General features: G+C 50.7%; 1 protein-coding gene and 1 pseudogene across 1 annotated transcript; one reads left to right on the forward strand and one right to left on the reverse strand.

Annotated features, from left to right (window-relative positions):
• The first annotated feature begins 386 nt into the window (after nucleotides 1–386).
• On the forward strand, nucleotides 387–2,983 carry LOC136459596 (F-box protein At5g03100-like; annotated as a pseudogene).
• Nucleotides 2,984–3,979: 996 nt separating this feature from the next.
• LOC136456958 (CLP protease regulatory subunit CLPX1, mitochondrial-like) lies at nucleotides 3,980–15,136 on the reverse strand. Its single transcript, XM_066456974.1, has 15 exons — nucleotides 14,359–15,136; nucleotides 13,183–13,244; nucleotides 12,886–12,986; nucleotides 12,671–12,750; nucleotides 12,214–12,264; nucleotides 12,008–12,082; nucleotides 11,858–11,935; nucleotides 11,633–11,689; nucleotides 5,579–5,649; nucleotides 5,398–5,497; nucleotides 5,188–5,292; nucleotides 5,001–5,063; nucleotides 4,796–4,918; nucleotides 4,566–4,724; nucleotides 3,980–4,383 (listed from the first exon to the last, which is right to left on the reverse strand). Exons 1-15 carry the CDS (start codon nucleotides 15,055–15,057, stop codon nucleotides 4,315–4,317), a joined length of 1,893 nt encoding a protein of 630 aa, XP_066313071.1. The 5' UTR covers nucleotides 15,058–15,136; the 3' UTR covers nucleotides 3,980–4,314.
• Nucleotides 15,137–15,936: the final 800 nt, after the last annotated feature.

The following is a 15,936-nucleotide window of genomic DNA, read 5'->3' on the forward strand; positions in this document are numbered from 1 at the left end:
TGGAATGAACTTGGATGCGTGCTGATGGACCCACCATTCATCGATGCCATCAGGTGCAGTGGAGTGCAGTGCCATTTCTCTACCCCGACTCAGCGGGAGTCTGGATCTGGCTCCTCAAATTTAGGGAAGGATATTACACGGGGTATTCAGACTAATAAAAAAATAAATTTTATAATCTGTCAGTATTTCACTAGATGAATTTTTTAAGCTTAATTAATCCGTTATTAGCACATGTTTACTATAACAAAACATTGTCAAATCATGAACTAATTAAGTTTAAAGGATTCGTCTCATAAATTAATTATAAACTATATAATTAGTTTTATAATTAATCTATATTTAATACTTATGCATACTCGTAACATCCGATGAGACGGTCACTAAACACTCCCTCATTCCTTGCAACCTCTTCGGTTCCTTCGCCTCCCTCGGCCTCCTGTCTCCCCGACTCCTCGCCGCTGGTGAACCTGCTGGCGGCTTCCAAAGGAAGGTGAGGTGGTACCCGCCGGGAGATCTCCATTCTTCTCTTCGCACTGCCGCCGCCTGCTCACCCCTTATCTTGTGCTATAGCGACTTTGTCCCACAGAGCGCCCCCGCCCGCTGCCTGTTCGACGGAATGCCTAAGGGGCCAGCGGCCAAGGAACCGACCAGTCCGGCCGGCGCCGCCGCCGCCGCGGGTGACGCCTTCGCCGCCCTTCCGGACGAGATACTGCAGCACGTCCTCTCCTTCCTCCCGGCGCAGTCGGCTGTGCGGACGCGTGTCCTGGCTCGGCGCTGGCGCCGACTCTGGGAGGGCGTGGCGGGCCTGCACATCACCGCCGCCAATGCGCCCGAGCCGCCGTGCGCCCCGGACGACCTGGTGTCCTCGGGGGAGCTTCGGGAGTTCGTGGACCACCCGCTCCTCCTCCGTGGCGGCGCGCCGCTCGACAGTTGCGAGTTCTTGTTCGATGTGCGCGACGACGTGGACGTGCCCTACGTCAACCTCTGGATCCGGCACGTCATCCGGTGTCAAGTTCGGCGGCTCATGCTCAGTATCACCCGGGAGAATGATGTCAGGGGCCTTCATTTTCATGTGGACAACCTGCCTCTTGTCTCACGGCACCTGCGGAGGCTAGAGCTGTACGACACAAAATTGAATGACAGCTTCCTTGATTTATCAGGCTGTCCGGGACTGGAAGATCTATATATCAACAATGGTGACTTTGACCATGCCAAGAGGATCTCGTCTAACTCTGTGAAGCACCTGAGTGTCATCGATTCCTCCTTCAATGAGCAGCCGCACTATAATTGATGTCCCAAGTACTATTTCACTGTGGCTAGAGAACCCATGGGACAGGACTCCTGTGCTTATGAGCATGCCATTATTAGCAGTGGCATTTGTCAGATTTGGCACCGATTGTATGTGGTTGGATGAGTCTTATAATTCTGAATCTGGGGATTGTGATGATGAGCACTGTCAAGGGTGTTATGGCCTGGAAGGTGATAATTTTAACGGTAGCACTGCCAATGTCGACAAAAACAAGAAATCTGTGCTTCTGAATGGTTTATCAGGAGCTAAGACTTTGGTCTTGACAGATGAATCCCAGAAGGTATACTTACATTTTATCCTTTAATTCGTTTTATATACTCCGTATTACATGTCAATGACTCATTTCTTCAGCAATATTTATATTGATTGTAGAACATCGATGAATCTCATCTATACAGACATTTGTGTTTTGGATATATTGCCACTAGGTGCGTTCTTAAATCATTATGTTCACTGTAAAGTTTGCCTGATATTTTTTGTTTGTACTTTCTCCAGTTCATTTTCAAACGAGATGTGAAATGGTGCCCCATGTTCAGAATGTTAAAGACTTTGTTACTAAATGAATATTGGTGTGTGCCTCCTGACTTCCGTGAATTAGCTTGTCTTCTTAAACACTCGCTAGTTCTAGAGAAGCTCACTCTTCAAATTTTTTCCAAGGTACATATATTTTCTGCATGACAACTGTTGCTTACAGTATTTTGTTTCATCTATTTATCTTGATGAAATGTTTTTACCATAGGGACCTGAACATAAGTTTTAAATTATTGGAAGCTACAGTCAGATGGAGGGATCTGCTGCAATATCAGAAAACCTTAAGATTGTTGAAGTCAAATTTGAAGTGGCTGACGAGGGAGTTCTGAAAGTTTTGATCTTCCTGCAAACACTTAACATAGGTTTTGCTTTCTATATTTCTGCAGTTTGTGATCGTATTTGAAACTAAAGCAAGCTGAAGAAGAATCTCCTGAGTTTGTTAGGAAATTATCAAATAAGAAATAAAAATTGTCTATAAATGCTCTTAATGTTTCTGCAAATATTATTTACAAATCTATGCATGTAGGTGTATTGATAGTGTAGCTTTAAAAAAATAAGTGAGCACAAAATGTCAACTTGTTGTATATTTCTGAATTATTGATGTCTTGCTTAGTTCTCAATCAGCAACATGTTCGTCCCAAAATGTTGAGATCTTGGTCAATAGAAATTGTTGCCCAAATCAGTTTTTTCCCCTTGCATCATGCTGCACTTTCTATAAGTTAAATTGTTGTGCATCAAGCTCTACATATTCATTTCTAGTTTTCTTGCCAAGTGACTCAAATTTGTTGTTTCTCATATGTCACTCCTGTTACTTGTGTGTGAACTTACTGTGCTTTTCATATTTGCATAGATTTCAAAATTTGACGAAGAAGAGGAGACTTTGGTAGAAGATGTATCTACTACCTCTTAATTGCATCAAGAAATGGAAGGTTGAATTTGCTCTGGCAAGGGTTCTGATGTTTTGTATGTGAACTTTTTATGTTGCTTCTGCTTGTAATAAACTAGGACTACAACTTAATCGGAATCAGTATGAGCTGTTTAGGCCATTGAGATGGGCCTTGTATACTGTGCTATGTTCGGTTCTGTATCTATCTCCTGTTTATGTGCCAAGGACAATGCGTTACCTTTTTGTGGTACATTAAACTTGCTGATTGTCCTCCTAATGATCTAATGTACTGTCCTTGGTCCACGGCTTTGTTCCTCGTCCTTTGTGGCTCATTGGCAAGTCAGTTCATCGATGAACCTGTACAGTGTGATTTGAATGTGAGACGGCGTGAATTTGAATGTGCCACTGAAAACTATAGTAATCATTTATCAATGGTAATAAAGGGAAGATATATTTTTGGACGGCAATGAAAAAATTTATATAGTTTCTAGTCGAAATAAAGGAATTCTTTCTTGAGTCGACGGATGGTCCTGTCCATTTTTTGGAGTTTTTACTATATTTTATAAGCACGGAATGTTAAGAAGTGTTAAGCAAGCAGTAACTCAAGTGGGGTTACCATAATAACATTCCCATTCGTAACGAAGTACTCCTGCTGCTAGTGCCATTCTCCATTTACGCTATACACGATGCCTTTGATCAAAAAGTCTTCTTAGATTTTATTTTGTTAAACGGAGTTATTTTTGTTCAACATCTCCACCTGCATGTTTCCTTAATCATTCACTCTCTTCCGTACCCATACATGTTTCCAAACATGATGCAGAGTCCAATCCAAGATGAAATTGAAACACAGTGTTTTCATGGTCTATCACACTCTTGGTGTCCATATTTGGAACAATATGTCCAAACATAGAGTGGAGTCCGATCTTAAGATTAATTGTGATACACGATCATTAAATAGGGCCTTTTCGACTGGTATTAAAGCCGGCTGAAGCTGATTTATTATAAGGGAAAAATACTATAGATTCTAGCTGACAATCTCTAAAGCTCACATGCTCATACTAGTTATAGAGCAGCACACGTCCGGACATCAGAATGCATGTTGTGATCATTGAATGAATCTCTAAGCCGCGAGTCGACTGTTATTATGCAACAAGCTATATATCCCCTCACATCCCCTTACAACGGGTGAACATATTTGCTAGTGGATTCTGAAACCTACCAACGGACAGAGAAGCCTGGAACACTTGATCTGGTGTGCCCTGTGAAAGTGCACCTTCTTATCATATCATATCAGTAAATTGATGATCTTTACAACTCTGCCAACCACAATCCAGCTGCCCAGTTGGGGGCAGCAGAAAAAATGGGCAACAATTTACTCCGCAGGACGGTTGCTCAATCAAAAGGCAACTCCTGTTTACATGAAAATGGTGCTCCGGATCTATCTGCTCGTCAGAGCTCAGCAGGTACGGAAACAGATTACAGGTGATTTTGTGAGCAAAAAGTAGCCGATCTGTGTTGGGGTAGACATGTTACATGATGTACGAAGTTGGTCAGAACTCAGCATATACGCTTCCTCCAGCCTTTTTAGTTACAAGCTAACAATTCTAGACAGCATGTACGCTTCCTCGAGCTCCCCGGCCAAACCATCGTTAGTTTCCTGCACTTGATAGCAGATGTTAGTAAAGCAAAAGAAATGCTCCATTTCAGGGCTAATTTTCACCAAGGATATAATAAAGATGAAAATGAGTGGAAAGTATATATGATCTTGATCTCCTAGTCCTAAGCTAATAACAAATTTTCATGGTATTAGTGTTTCTTGCTTGACATCAGGTATCATACCCGTAAATTCATCACATTTGTTCTTGTTATGTAGTGGTCCAATGCACCATCCCCTCGTAGAATTTTAGCCCCACAACCTGGCCTATCAACAGAACCAATCGCCTCCTCATCCACCACAACAGCGTCTACTCGCTCATTTCCTGATTTTTCATCTGGAATCTGCTCAACAGGAGATTCAGAATGCATGGTTCAACTTTGCATCTTGTTGTGTAACAGTTCAAGAGGCCTACCTCATACATGGCCTCCAATAGAACAGTTTCCAAGATGGCTCTTAAACCACGAGCACCAGTGCTTTTAGCTATCGCCTTCTTAGCTACCAATCTAAGTGCACCGTCAGTGAAGTGCAGCCTAACCTGATAAACCAAAATGTGTAATATAAGATCAGAAATTGATTGATACAAGATATGGTACAATAATAAGTTTTTCTGGGCTCACTTTGTTCAGGTTAAACATTTTCCTGTATTGTTTGGAAAGTGAATTCTTCGGTTCTGTCAGAACCTGAGCAGATAAAATCATTTTAATGAGCTTCAGCATGCAAGGGACCTTTTTTCATGAAAATCATGTAAGAGCTGCTTCTTGAATAATTAGTTTTCATCATCATTATAACAGCTGAACAAACTACCTGAACGAGCTGACCTTCATTCAGAGCTGCCAAACTTACTAGAATGGGCAAACGACCAATGAACTCTGGAATTAGACCATATCTAACAAGATCACCACTCTCAACCTGCCAATGCAGTTGGATTATCCAGTTAATGAGTATGCAAGGAACAATTATTCAGACATGAAAGACTCGTAGGATTGATGCAAAAGAAATCGACCATATGCTTACAGATTCAAACAAAGATGAGGTAACCATTGGACAGCTAGCTCCAGAACTTCTCATGTTTGTACGAACGGGTGCCCCAAATCCTATAGATGAATCTTGGCGCCTGATTCACGCCAAAAGCTAGGGTTCAGTTTCTGTGTGAATTTCTTTGGAATAACCTATCTACACATGAAATCTGCAATACCTTTCAGAAATAGTCTTTTCCAAGTCCACAAAAGCACCACCACATATAAAAAGAATATCTGTCGTGTCTATCTGCAGTATCATGATTCATGAGATTCTGTTACAGGCATGTCGCACTGAAAACAGTGAAGTACCATGATGAATTTACAATGTCCACAATATCTAAGCAAATACAGAGTGGCAAACATATACTCCCTCCGTCCTAAAATACAAGGTATCAAAGTGATTTTTAGATAAAATAAGAATCCTGGCAAAAGACCATCTTGCCCCTCACTAATTAGGATGGAGGGAGTAGTTCAGTTGTTATTTTCCTTAATTATTGAGTGGTTGTTTTGAGCGACGCTGTCATGTGGGGCACGGCGTACGCGAGACGCCGCAGGGCGCGCGACGTCCGCAGAGCAGCGGAGCGAGCCGCGGAGCGCGAGGAGCGCGCGCGCCACGCAGCGGCCGCGGCTGCCGCGAACGCAGATGGCAGGGCCGATCTTAGTGGCTAGGAGGAGATTAGGCCCCAAAATTAGGAGTTTGTTTCCAAAATTAGTTGGCCGGTTGGCCCTTATATACCTTGTACTCGGATTATGGAGGATTAAGCAAGATCAATTACCAATCTCCTTCCCTCCCTCTCGTGTTTAAGCCCAGGCGGCCGTGAGGGGTATAACCTCCGCCCTGGAAGACTCAGCCGGAGACTACGAGCTCCGTAGTCGAGGGCCTGCTGCCTTGGATTACCGTGCTCTTGACAACCTGGTATCAAGGTCTCGACGATCCTCTCCCACCCGTTCCACGCAATCCTCTACAGCCGCAGCCGCCCACCACCGCCCCAACTCCCCACCAGCACCCACCATGGCCGAACCGACCCTTGCCGACATCCTGGAATCCCTGAAGACCCTCTCCGCCGATATGGCCACCATGAAGGCCGACATGGCGGTGATGAAGATGGAGAAGTCCGCGTCGTCGTCCGGCGGTGGCGGTGAGCACCGCCCGGAGGGACCGCTCCCGGATCATCCGCCCAAGCACAAGAAGTGGGATTTTCCCCGCTTCGACGGCACGACTGATCCCATGCTTTTCCTCAACAAGTGCGACTCGTATTTCCGCCAGCATCGTACCATGGCAGAAGAGCGCGTGTGGATGGCGTCCTACCACCTGGACGACGTCGCGCAGCTATGGTACACGCAGCTCCAGGAGGACGAGGGTACGCCGACCTGGGGGCGATTCATGGAACTCCTGAACCTTCGGTTCGGGCCTCCTCTTCGTTCAGCACCGTTGTTCGAGCTCGCGGAGTGCCGGCGCACCGGGACCGTGGAGGAGTACGCCAACCGCTTCCAGGCCCTCCTACCTCGAGCGGGCCGTCTGGACGAGGCGCAGCGCGTCCAGCTCTTCACCGGCGGACTCCTGCCGCCGCTCAGCCATGCCGTCCGCATCCACAACCCGGAGTCCCTCGCGGCGGCCATGAGTTTGGCAAGGCAGGTGGAGCTGATGGAGGCCGACCGGCCGCCGCCTCCCCCGCCTCGGGCTCCCCAGCGCGGTATCATTCCCGCGCCCGCGGCGAGGCCCGCGCTTCCAGCGCCGCCGCCCCTGCTCGCGCTCCCTCCCCCCCCAGCGGCTGCCCAGCAGGGCCGTGGCGAGGGTAATCAGCGGCGCCTCACCCAGGAGGAGATGGCGGAACGGCGTCGCCAAGGGCTCTGCTTTAACTGTAATGAAAAGTATTCGCGTGGCCATAACAGGTTCTGCAAGCGCATCTTCTTCCTCGAGGGCGTGGCGATCGACGACGAGGGGGCGGACGCTGCGGCCGAGATCGGGGACTCGGAAGCCCCCGTCTTCTCCTTGCACGCGGTCGCCGGCGTGCCCTACGGCGGCACGATGCAGCTCGCCGTCGTCGTGGGTGCCGCCTCACTCGTCGCCCTCCTCGACAGCGGCTCGACCCACAACTTCATCTCCGCCGGGGCAGCGGCACGCACAGGGCTTAGGGTGGAGCCCCGACCTCGGCTCACCGCCGTCGTGGCCAACGGCGAGCGGGTCTCGTGCCCCGGGGTTATCCGCGCGGCCCCAGTCACCATCACCGGCACCATCTTCAACATCGATCTGTTTGTCATGCCACTTGCAGGTTTCGATGTGGTGCTCGGTACTCAGTGGTTGGCCACCCTCGGGCCGGTGGTCTGGGACTTCGCAGCGCCCTCCATGGCGTTTCAGCTCCACGGGCGCCCCGTACACTGGACCGGCGTGCCGATCGCCACCGCGCTGCAGCTCCACTCCACCATGGCCAGCGCGCCGCTCCTCGGTGAGCTGCTGGCCACGTTCGGGGACATCTTCGCCGAGCCCACGGGACTGCCACCGCCCCGCGCCCGCGACCACAGCATCACCCTCAAGCCGGACGCAGCGCCGGTGGCAGTCCGCCCGTACCGGTACCCGGCGGCGCACAAGGACGAGCTGGAACGCCAATGCTCCGCTATGATCCAACAGGGCATCGTCCGCCGCAGCGACTCGGCGTTCTCATCACCGGTCCTCCTCGTCAAGAAGGCGGATGGCTCATGGCGCTTCTGCGTCGACTACCGCACCTTGAACGCCCTCACCGTAAAAGATGCGTTCCCCATACCCGTCGTCGACGAGCTTCTGGATGAGCTCCACGGGGCGCGCTTCTTCACCAAACTCGACCTGCGGTCGGGGTACCATCAGGTACGGATGCGGCCGGAGGACATTCACAAAACGGCGTTCCGTACCCATGACGGCCTGTACGAGTTCCTGGTGATGCCGTTCGGGCTGTGCAACGCCCCGGCAACTTTCCAGGCACTCATGAACGACGTGCTGCGCGCCCACCTCCGCCGGTTCGTCCTTGTTTTCTTCGACGACATCCTAATTTACAGCAGGAGCTGGGCCGACCACCTGCAGCATCTCCGCGTCGTCCTGACCCTCCTACGCCAACACCGCCTCTTTGTCAAGAGGTCCAAGTGTTCGTTCGGCGTCGACTCCGTCGGCTACCTCGGCCACATCATCTCGGCGTCCGGAGTGGCCATGGACCCCGCCAAGGTCCAAGCCATCCATGAGTGGCCGCAGCCCCGCTCGACGCGCGCGGTGCGCGGTTTCCTGGGCCTCGCAGGCTACTACAGGAAGTTCGTCCACAACTTCGGCTCCATCGCTGCCCCCCTCACCGCACTTCTGAAGAAGGAAGGATTCTCATGGAACGATGACGCCGCCGCGGCTTTCCTCGCCCTCAAAGGGGTCGTGACCTCGGCACCGGTGCTGGCGCTCCCGGACTTCACTAAGCCCTTCATCGTGGAGTGTGATGCATCCACGTACGGTTTCGGGGCGGTGCTCATCCAGGAGGGCCACCCGATTGCTTTCTTCAGTCGGCCGGTGGCTCCTCGCCATCGCTCGCTGGCAGCTTACGAGCGGGAGCTGATCGGCCTCGTCCTAGCCGTCCGCCACTGGCGTCCGTACCTCTGGGGGCGCCGCTTCTTCATCAAGACGGACCACTACAGCCTCAAGTACCTCCTCGACCAGCGCCTCGCCACGATCCCACAACATCACTGGGTCGGCAAGCTGCTGGGCTTCGACTTCACCGTGGAGTACAAGGCCGGCGCGACGAACACGGTGGCTGACGCTCTCTCCCGACGGGACACCGATGAAGCCGCTGTGGGCACGCTCCTGGCGGTCTCGGGCCCCCGGTTCGACTTCATCAGCCGCCTCCGCCACGCACAAGCCACGGACCCGGCCCTGGTGGCCGTGCACGACGAGCTCGCCGCGGGCACCCGGACTGCGCCGTGGGCGATCACCGATGGCCTCGTCACCTTCGATGGCCGGCTGTACATACCGCCGTCGTCACCGCTGCTGCAGGAGATCGTGGCTGCCATCCACGACGACGGCCACGAGGGGGTCCAGCGTACGCTGCATCGTCTTCGCCGTGACTTTCACTTTCCCAATATGCGTCGGTGTGTGCAGGACTTTGTGCGGCCATGCCTCACTTGCCAGCGGTACAAGACGGAGCACCTCCACCCAGCCGGCCTCCTCTTACCGCTGCCAGTTCCCACCACGGTCTGGGCCGACATTGGCTTCGATTTCGTGGAAGCCTTGCCGCGGGTGAACGGCAAGTCGGTGATCCTCTCCGTCGTCGACCGCTTCAGCAAATACTGCCACTTCATCCCCCTGGCGCACCCGTACACCGCCGAGACCGTGGCCCAGGCGTTCTTCAACGACATCGTGCGCCTGCACGGCATACCGCAGTCCATCGTCTCCGACCGCGACCCGGTGTTCACCTCGCTGTTTTGGCGCGAGCTGATGCGGCTTATGGGCACCAAGCTGCACATGTCGTCCGCCTTCCACCCTCAGTCTGACGGTCAGACGGAGTCCGCTAACCGCGTCATCGTAATGTACCTCAGGTGTTTCACAGGTGATCGACCTAGACAATGGCTGCGGTGGCTTCCCTGGGCCGAGTACGTGTACAACACGGCCTACCAGACCTCACTCCGGGAGACGCCGTTCCGCGTGGTCTACGGCCGTGACCCACCCACCCTCCGCTCCTACGAGCCTGGGGAGACTCGGGTAGCTGCTCTGGCTCGCGACATGGAGGAGCGTTCCGCCTTCCTCGCCGACGTCCACTACCGCCTGGAGCAGGCGCAGCAGGTGCATAAGCGCCACTACGACCGTCACCATCGCCAGGTGTCCTACGAAGTGGGCGATTGGGTGCTGCTTCGCCTCTGTCAGCGCACCATGTCTTCCCTGCCGCAAGCTACCACGGGCAAGCTGAAGCCACGCTACATCGGGCCGTATCGTGTTGAGGAGCTGATCAACGACGTCGCGGTTCGACTGGATCTTCCTCCACAGGCGCGCATCCACGACGTCTTTCATGTCAGCGTCCTGAAGAAGTTCGTCGGCACGCCTCCGTCGACTCCACCAGCCTTGCCGCCCCTCCATCATGGAGTGGGGTGACCCCGGAGCCTGTTCGGGTGGAGCGCTCTCGCCTGGCGCGCGGAGTACGCCAGCTGCTCGTTCATTGGCGTGGCGAACCACCGGAGTCTGCAACTTGGGAGGACCTCGATGCCTTCCGCGAGCAGTTCCCACTCTTCCAGCTCGAGGACGAGCTGCTTCGCGAGGAGGGGAGAGATGTCATGTGGGGCACGGCGTACGCGAGATGCCGCAGGGCGCGCGACGTCCGCAGAGCAGCGAAGCGAGCCGCGGAGCGCGCGCGCCACGCAGCGGCCGCGGCTGCCGCGAACGTAGATGGCAGGGCCGATCTTAGTGGCTAGGAGGAGATTAGGCCCCAAAATTAGGAGTTTGTTTCCAAAATTAGTTGGCCGGTTGGCCCTTATATACCTTGTACTCGGATTATGGAGGATTAAGCAAGATCAATTACCAATCTCCTTCCCTCCCTCTCGTGTTTAAGCCCAGGCGGCCGTGAGGGGTATAACCTCCGCCCTGGAAGACTCAGCCGGAGACTACGAGCTCCGTAGTCGAGGGCCTGCTGCCTTGGATCACCGTGCTCTTGACAGACGCCAAGTTTAAAAGGAATATCAATATTTGCTACCAAAAAGGACAAAGGGGAGAGGGGGCTGAGGACCCAGAATACTTGTATTTTGGTACAACTTTTGAACTCTGGATCCCTTATATTTTAAGACGGAGGGAGTAGAATATTTATAAAGGGCGTACCCAGTGCAGAGAGCTCCCGCTCTGTGCGGGGTTTGGGGAAGGGTATCAGTGGCAAGCCTTACCCTCGCCTATGCAATGCGAGGAGACCGCGACTCGAACCCGGGACCTTCCGGTCACAGGCGGTAAGACTCTACCGCTTGCACCAGGCCCGCCCTTCAGGGAGTAGAATATTTATGCCTTGCACATTTTTAACACGACCAGTGTGTTTGTTGTTATCTGATTGTCAAGAAATGCTTTTGAGGCAACACTTCCTCTGTTCACTATGTACTCTAGTACAGAGTCCTTCAACAACAACAACAACAACAACAACAAAGCCTTATGACATAAAAATTAAAGAACTTTTTTCATCTAATTGAATCCAAATTTGACCCATATAATATATAGTGCATGCATTCATTAAGGACCACATAGAGTATGTAACCTGTATACTATCATTGCGAGAATTCTTGCGTGATCCTTTCTCAGGAATACTGACAACCTGCATTAGGAATACGAATAAGTAAGCAACATACAGAGGATCACTATTGTAGTCTCTTGACGGGCAGTTAAAGTCAATCAAAGATTCTTATAAAAAAGCCAATCAAAGATAGCTTCTAAACTCCTAATTCTGCAGCCACAAAATAAAAACGCAATTGTAGTCACTTACAGTTCCTTCTAGGATTTTCAACAATGCTTGTTGAACACCTTCTCCAGATACATCTCTACTAACATTTGCACTCTCTGCCTGAAACATGGTACCGTTTAGAAATTTTAAAACTAAATAAGCTACCCAAGAAAAAATTAAAAGAATCAGTACCTTCTTTGTTATTTTATCTATTTCATCTATGTACACTATCCCTTGTTGTGCAGCCTGAACATCATACTCAGCAGCCTGAACAAAATTTAGAATGTCATGAGGATTCTGGAATAGTATTTTTTTTCCCCTATTTGTGAATCTATATGAACAGATAAAAGGCAATTCAACAACTAGAGTAAAGGCACATAATAGCCAGCCACACTTACCACAAGTAATTTCTGCAGTATCGACTCTACATCCTCCCCTACATATCCAGCCTGTATAATGCAGCAAACTTTAGTTTTGGTTCCAACTCGAACTCACACATTCTAGTGTAACTGCATATATCCAATTTCTCCATATAGCTTCAATACAATTAATATAGCCACAGGTGCACAACAGCTGAATATGATAAAAGGAGGACCAGATGCAAATAATAAAGAAAAATGCCAGTTCCCAGTTCCCAGTATCAGAATTACTTTTCACTTAAGCTCAGAAGCTAGGGGTAACATATGATGCTGAAGAATTTTGTGAAATGAGAAACTAAAATAGTGAAAGAACACAAATAAAGTTAGCAGCAGTGCATGTTTTGAGAATTTTCAGAAATCAGTTTAATGCATTTCAGTGGGGCTCTTCCAAGGCATTCTAAAGATAACAATGTTTGTAAGTCAGTAATGAACTTGCCTGCGTTAATGATGTCGCATCAGCTATAACGAATGGTACATTTACAATGCGTGCTAATGTTTTTGCAAGCAATGTTTTTCCTGTCAGCAGATAGGATGGAAAAAGATTTAACTGTCAGCTCCAACTTATAGTAACTTTAGTTATAAATGTGCAAAGCGTCCTTGAAGCATGGAAGGTATGCAAGATATGTTTTTAAAAAATAAAGGAATACGAACCTGAGCCCGTTGGGCCCATTAGGAGTACATTGCTTTTATCTATTTCTACAATATTTTGATCATCATGTCCAGCGTCAGGAAGCCCAGAATTAGCAGCAGATCTGGATACAGCATCAACACATACATGCGAGAAAAAAAGAAGGCATGACATAGCAATCAGCAAATTAAATTTACATGCGACAGTATGAGTCGCCCATTGCAAATGTGTAACAAAGCTTAGTAGCTTGTTTATGATATTGCAGAGATATGTTAAAAAAAGCAAAGCTAAGGCAGGTAAGTTAAAGGACAGAGACTAACTCTTTCTGTACATTTGCATTATATATTCTCTTGTAATGGTTGTATACAGCTACAGATAGCACCTGCAAGGAAAAAGTATCTGTAATAAGCATGTGAAAACTATGTTTGCTCTTAGAAAAAGGATCATGGTGCATAAGCATTTACGTATTTAACTCCACTCCATGATTGAAAGGAATCCTGCTTTTAGCAACATGTGTCACCAATTACTTTCTTTTCAACTAAAAACTAGTGTGGAAATTGGTGACACATGTTGCTAATTGCCACCTACTCCCTGCCCTTTTCGGAGGTTGCTTTGGGGGGGGACACTAAAAACTTCTGCTAATTTAGTTCACTTATCCGTAAGGACACAGATATCTCATACACAAAAAATAACTGCATACTGTAATCGAGCTATTGATTGTATCAATAAAGCCATCTGGTTTCCACGTTAATTTTCCACAACCAAGTGTAGAAACTACGGGAATCCATAGCAAACCACCACCCAAAGTCCATCCATCAAGATGTGAAGTTACTACGTAACTTTTAACATCAGAAATTTGAAAAAGGGGCACAATGCCAATACTAGCATAGGATGAACGATGAAGAAACTGTGCTTGTTGCCTTGGGTGATGGTGACGCATTTGCAAAATTCCATCATAGCTAATCAATTTTCTGGCAAGCCCAATCAGATATCTAAATCACATAATAGAAGTCCCATCAGTTCGGGTGTTTGGTTCGCAGCCTCCCTTGGGAGTCACGGCCTGGCAAGCACATCCAACCCCAGGTGTTCAAAATCAAACACTTGGCATCGCTGCCTGGTCCAGACAAGATTTCCAAGGTCCGAAGCAAACACCCCCTATCTGCATGTTAATCAAACATTCTCAGTTTAATGCCAAAGAAGCAGGAACTGAGATGCCTTCCATGGTCACCTACCATTCTGCCACAACAACCATCTCCATCTGTACCATCTGCGTGAAAACCAGAAACTTTAATATTGAAACTTGGAAGCAGATTGAGATCCATTTCGCATTCACACCTAACATCTCGAAATTCGCCAATTCAGTGTTAAAGAAACCGCACTGAGCTATACGGTCTAGGCTCTATAGCATCGTTTCACTCAACTGGAATAAGTCACATTTTAACCAAAATTCGCAGCATTGTTAAAAAGGAAGGCAGAAGTGGGGACATACGGGACACCTTTTTTGCCTTGGCCTGGCCGATGACGAACTCATCAAGCCTCCGGCACATCTCCCGAGGGGTTGGCAGCTCATCGCCGAGGCTGGCTCCACCCCACCACTCCCTCTTAGGCGAAGCGCTAGTGCCCTCCCCTCCCGAGGACGAGTCCCCGCCGTTACCGTTACCGCCACCGCCACCGCCTCCTCCTCCTCCTCCTCCTCCTCCTCCTCCTCCTTCCTCCCTCTGTCTCCTCCGCAGCTTCCGTCGCACCGGATACTGCGGCATCTGCATCGGGGGCGACTGCGGCAACGGGGGGAACTCGTCGGGCGGGCGCTCCGATAACATCATCTTGATCCGATCGGCGAATCCTCCGCTCTCCGCGTCCTCGTCGTCGGCCCCGACGCCGCCGGGGATCTCGAGGAACGCGCCCCGCAGCGGGTCGATCCGCTGGGCGCGGAACAGGAACGCGCCCCGGCAGGCCGGGCACACGCCCGCCCCGTCGTGGTTGTGGTGCTGGGCACCATCTATGGCCCCGGCAGCGGCCGGAGGGGGCGCCGGGAGCTGCTGGAGGGAGAATTGGACCGACATGTGGGCGTCGCAGCGCGGGCAGTTGGCCTCGGCCCGGATCCGGCTGCTGCCGCTGCCGCCGGAGCACCGCCGTACCGCCGAGGCGGCGAGCGGCACCGCTGCATCCCGAAGCTTCGTGAAGGTCCGGAACATGGCGAAGGTGGGTGGGTTGGGTAAGGGGCGGAGCCGGAGAGAGGACGACGATGCGGAGGTGGAGGATAGGGAGGACCGGAGGAGGAAGTGGGAAGTGGGTGAAGGCTCCTGGTTTTATACGACCGGAGGTAGTGGGAGACTGAGATTTGATTGGGGAATCTGCGGCCGTCGGATGGCGCGACGTGGAGGAATCCGTAGGCGTCGGCTCCTCACCAAACCATCCTGCGGCCCGGAGCGGTTAACGGCGGGAGAGTGTCGCGGTGGGGCGGGGCGAGGGAGGCCGACGTGTGGGGCCACCGGTTCACGGGAGAGATCCTCTGCCATGTGGGGCCAGCCATCAGCCGCTTGCACCAGCTGCGGAGGAACCTTATCTGCCAGGGACGTGGGCATGCCGCATGGATGGGGCCTGCGCTTGCGTGCCCGCGGGGGTTGCGCGTCATCCCTGGAGATGTGCCGTGCCGGCCGGAAGGAAAGGGAGAAAGAGCTTCTTTGCATGTCTCGGGGCTCAGCAGCTGCTTAGCCACGTCTCTTTTTCTTTCACAAGCCCGCGAGACCGCGACGCCATCACGCGTGTGGAAGCTGGCAAGTTACCGGCTGCACAAGGAAGCCCATGCATGTTTGGATTAGGAATGGATTCTAGGAATAGAAAACACCGATAGAGTCTGCATTGTCTAGTTCATCAGAAGCTAGAAAAAGGAAACTAGTGAGCGCCGAGCAGTCGCTCTCTTCAAACGGAATTCAGGGAGGGAGTGTGTTTAATGCCTAACGCTGATCTTCATTCATGTGCAAGTGTCAACGTCGGGAACAGTACGAGTAAAGCGAAGTTCTCGCTTTCCGATGTGGAATGAATAGGAACCAAGAAGCATATCCGAGCTGAGC

This window comes from Miscanthus floridulus, chromosome 6, assembly GCF_019320115.1.
Source record: "Miscanthus floridulus cultivar M001 chromosome 6, ASM1932011v1, whole genome shotgun sequence".
Lineage (NCBI taxonomy): Eukaryota > Viridiplantae > Streptophyta > Magnoliopsida > Poales > Poaceae > Miscanthus > Miscanthus floridulus.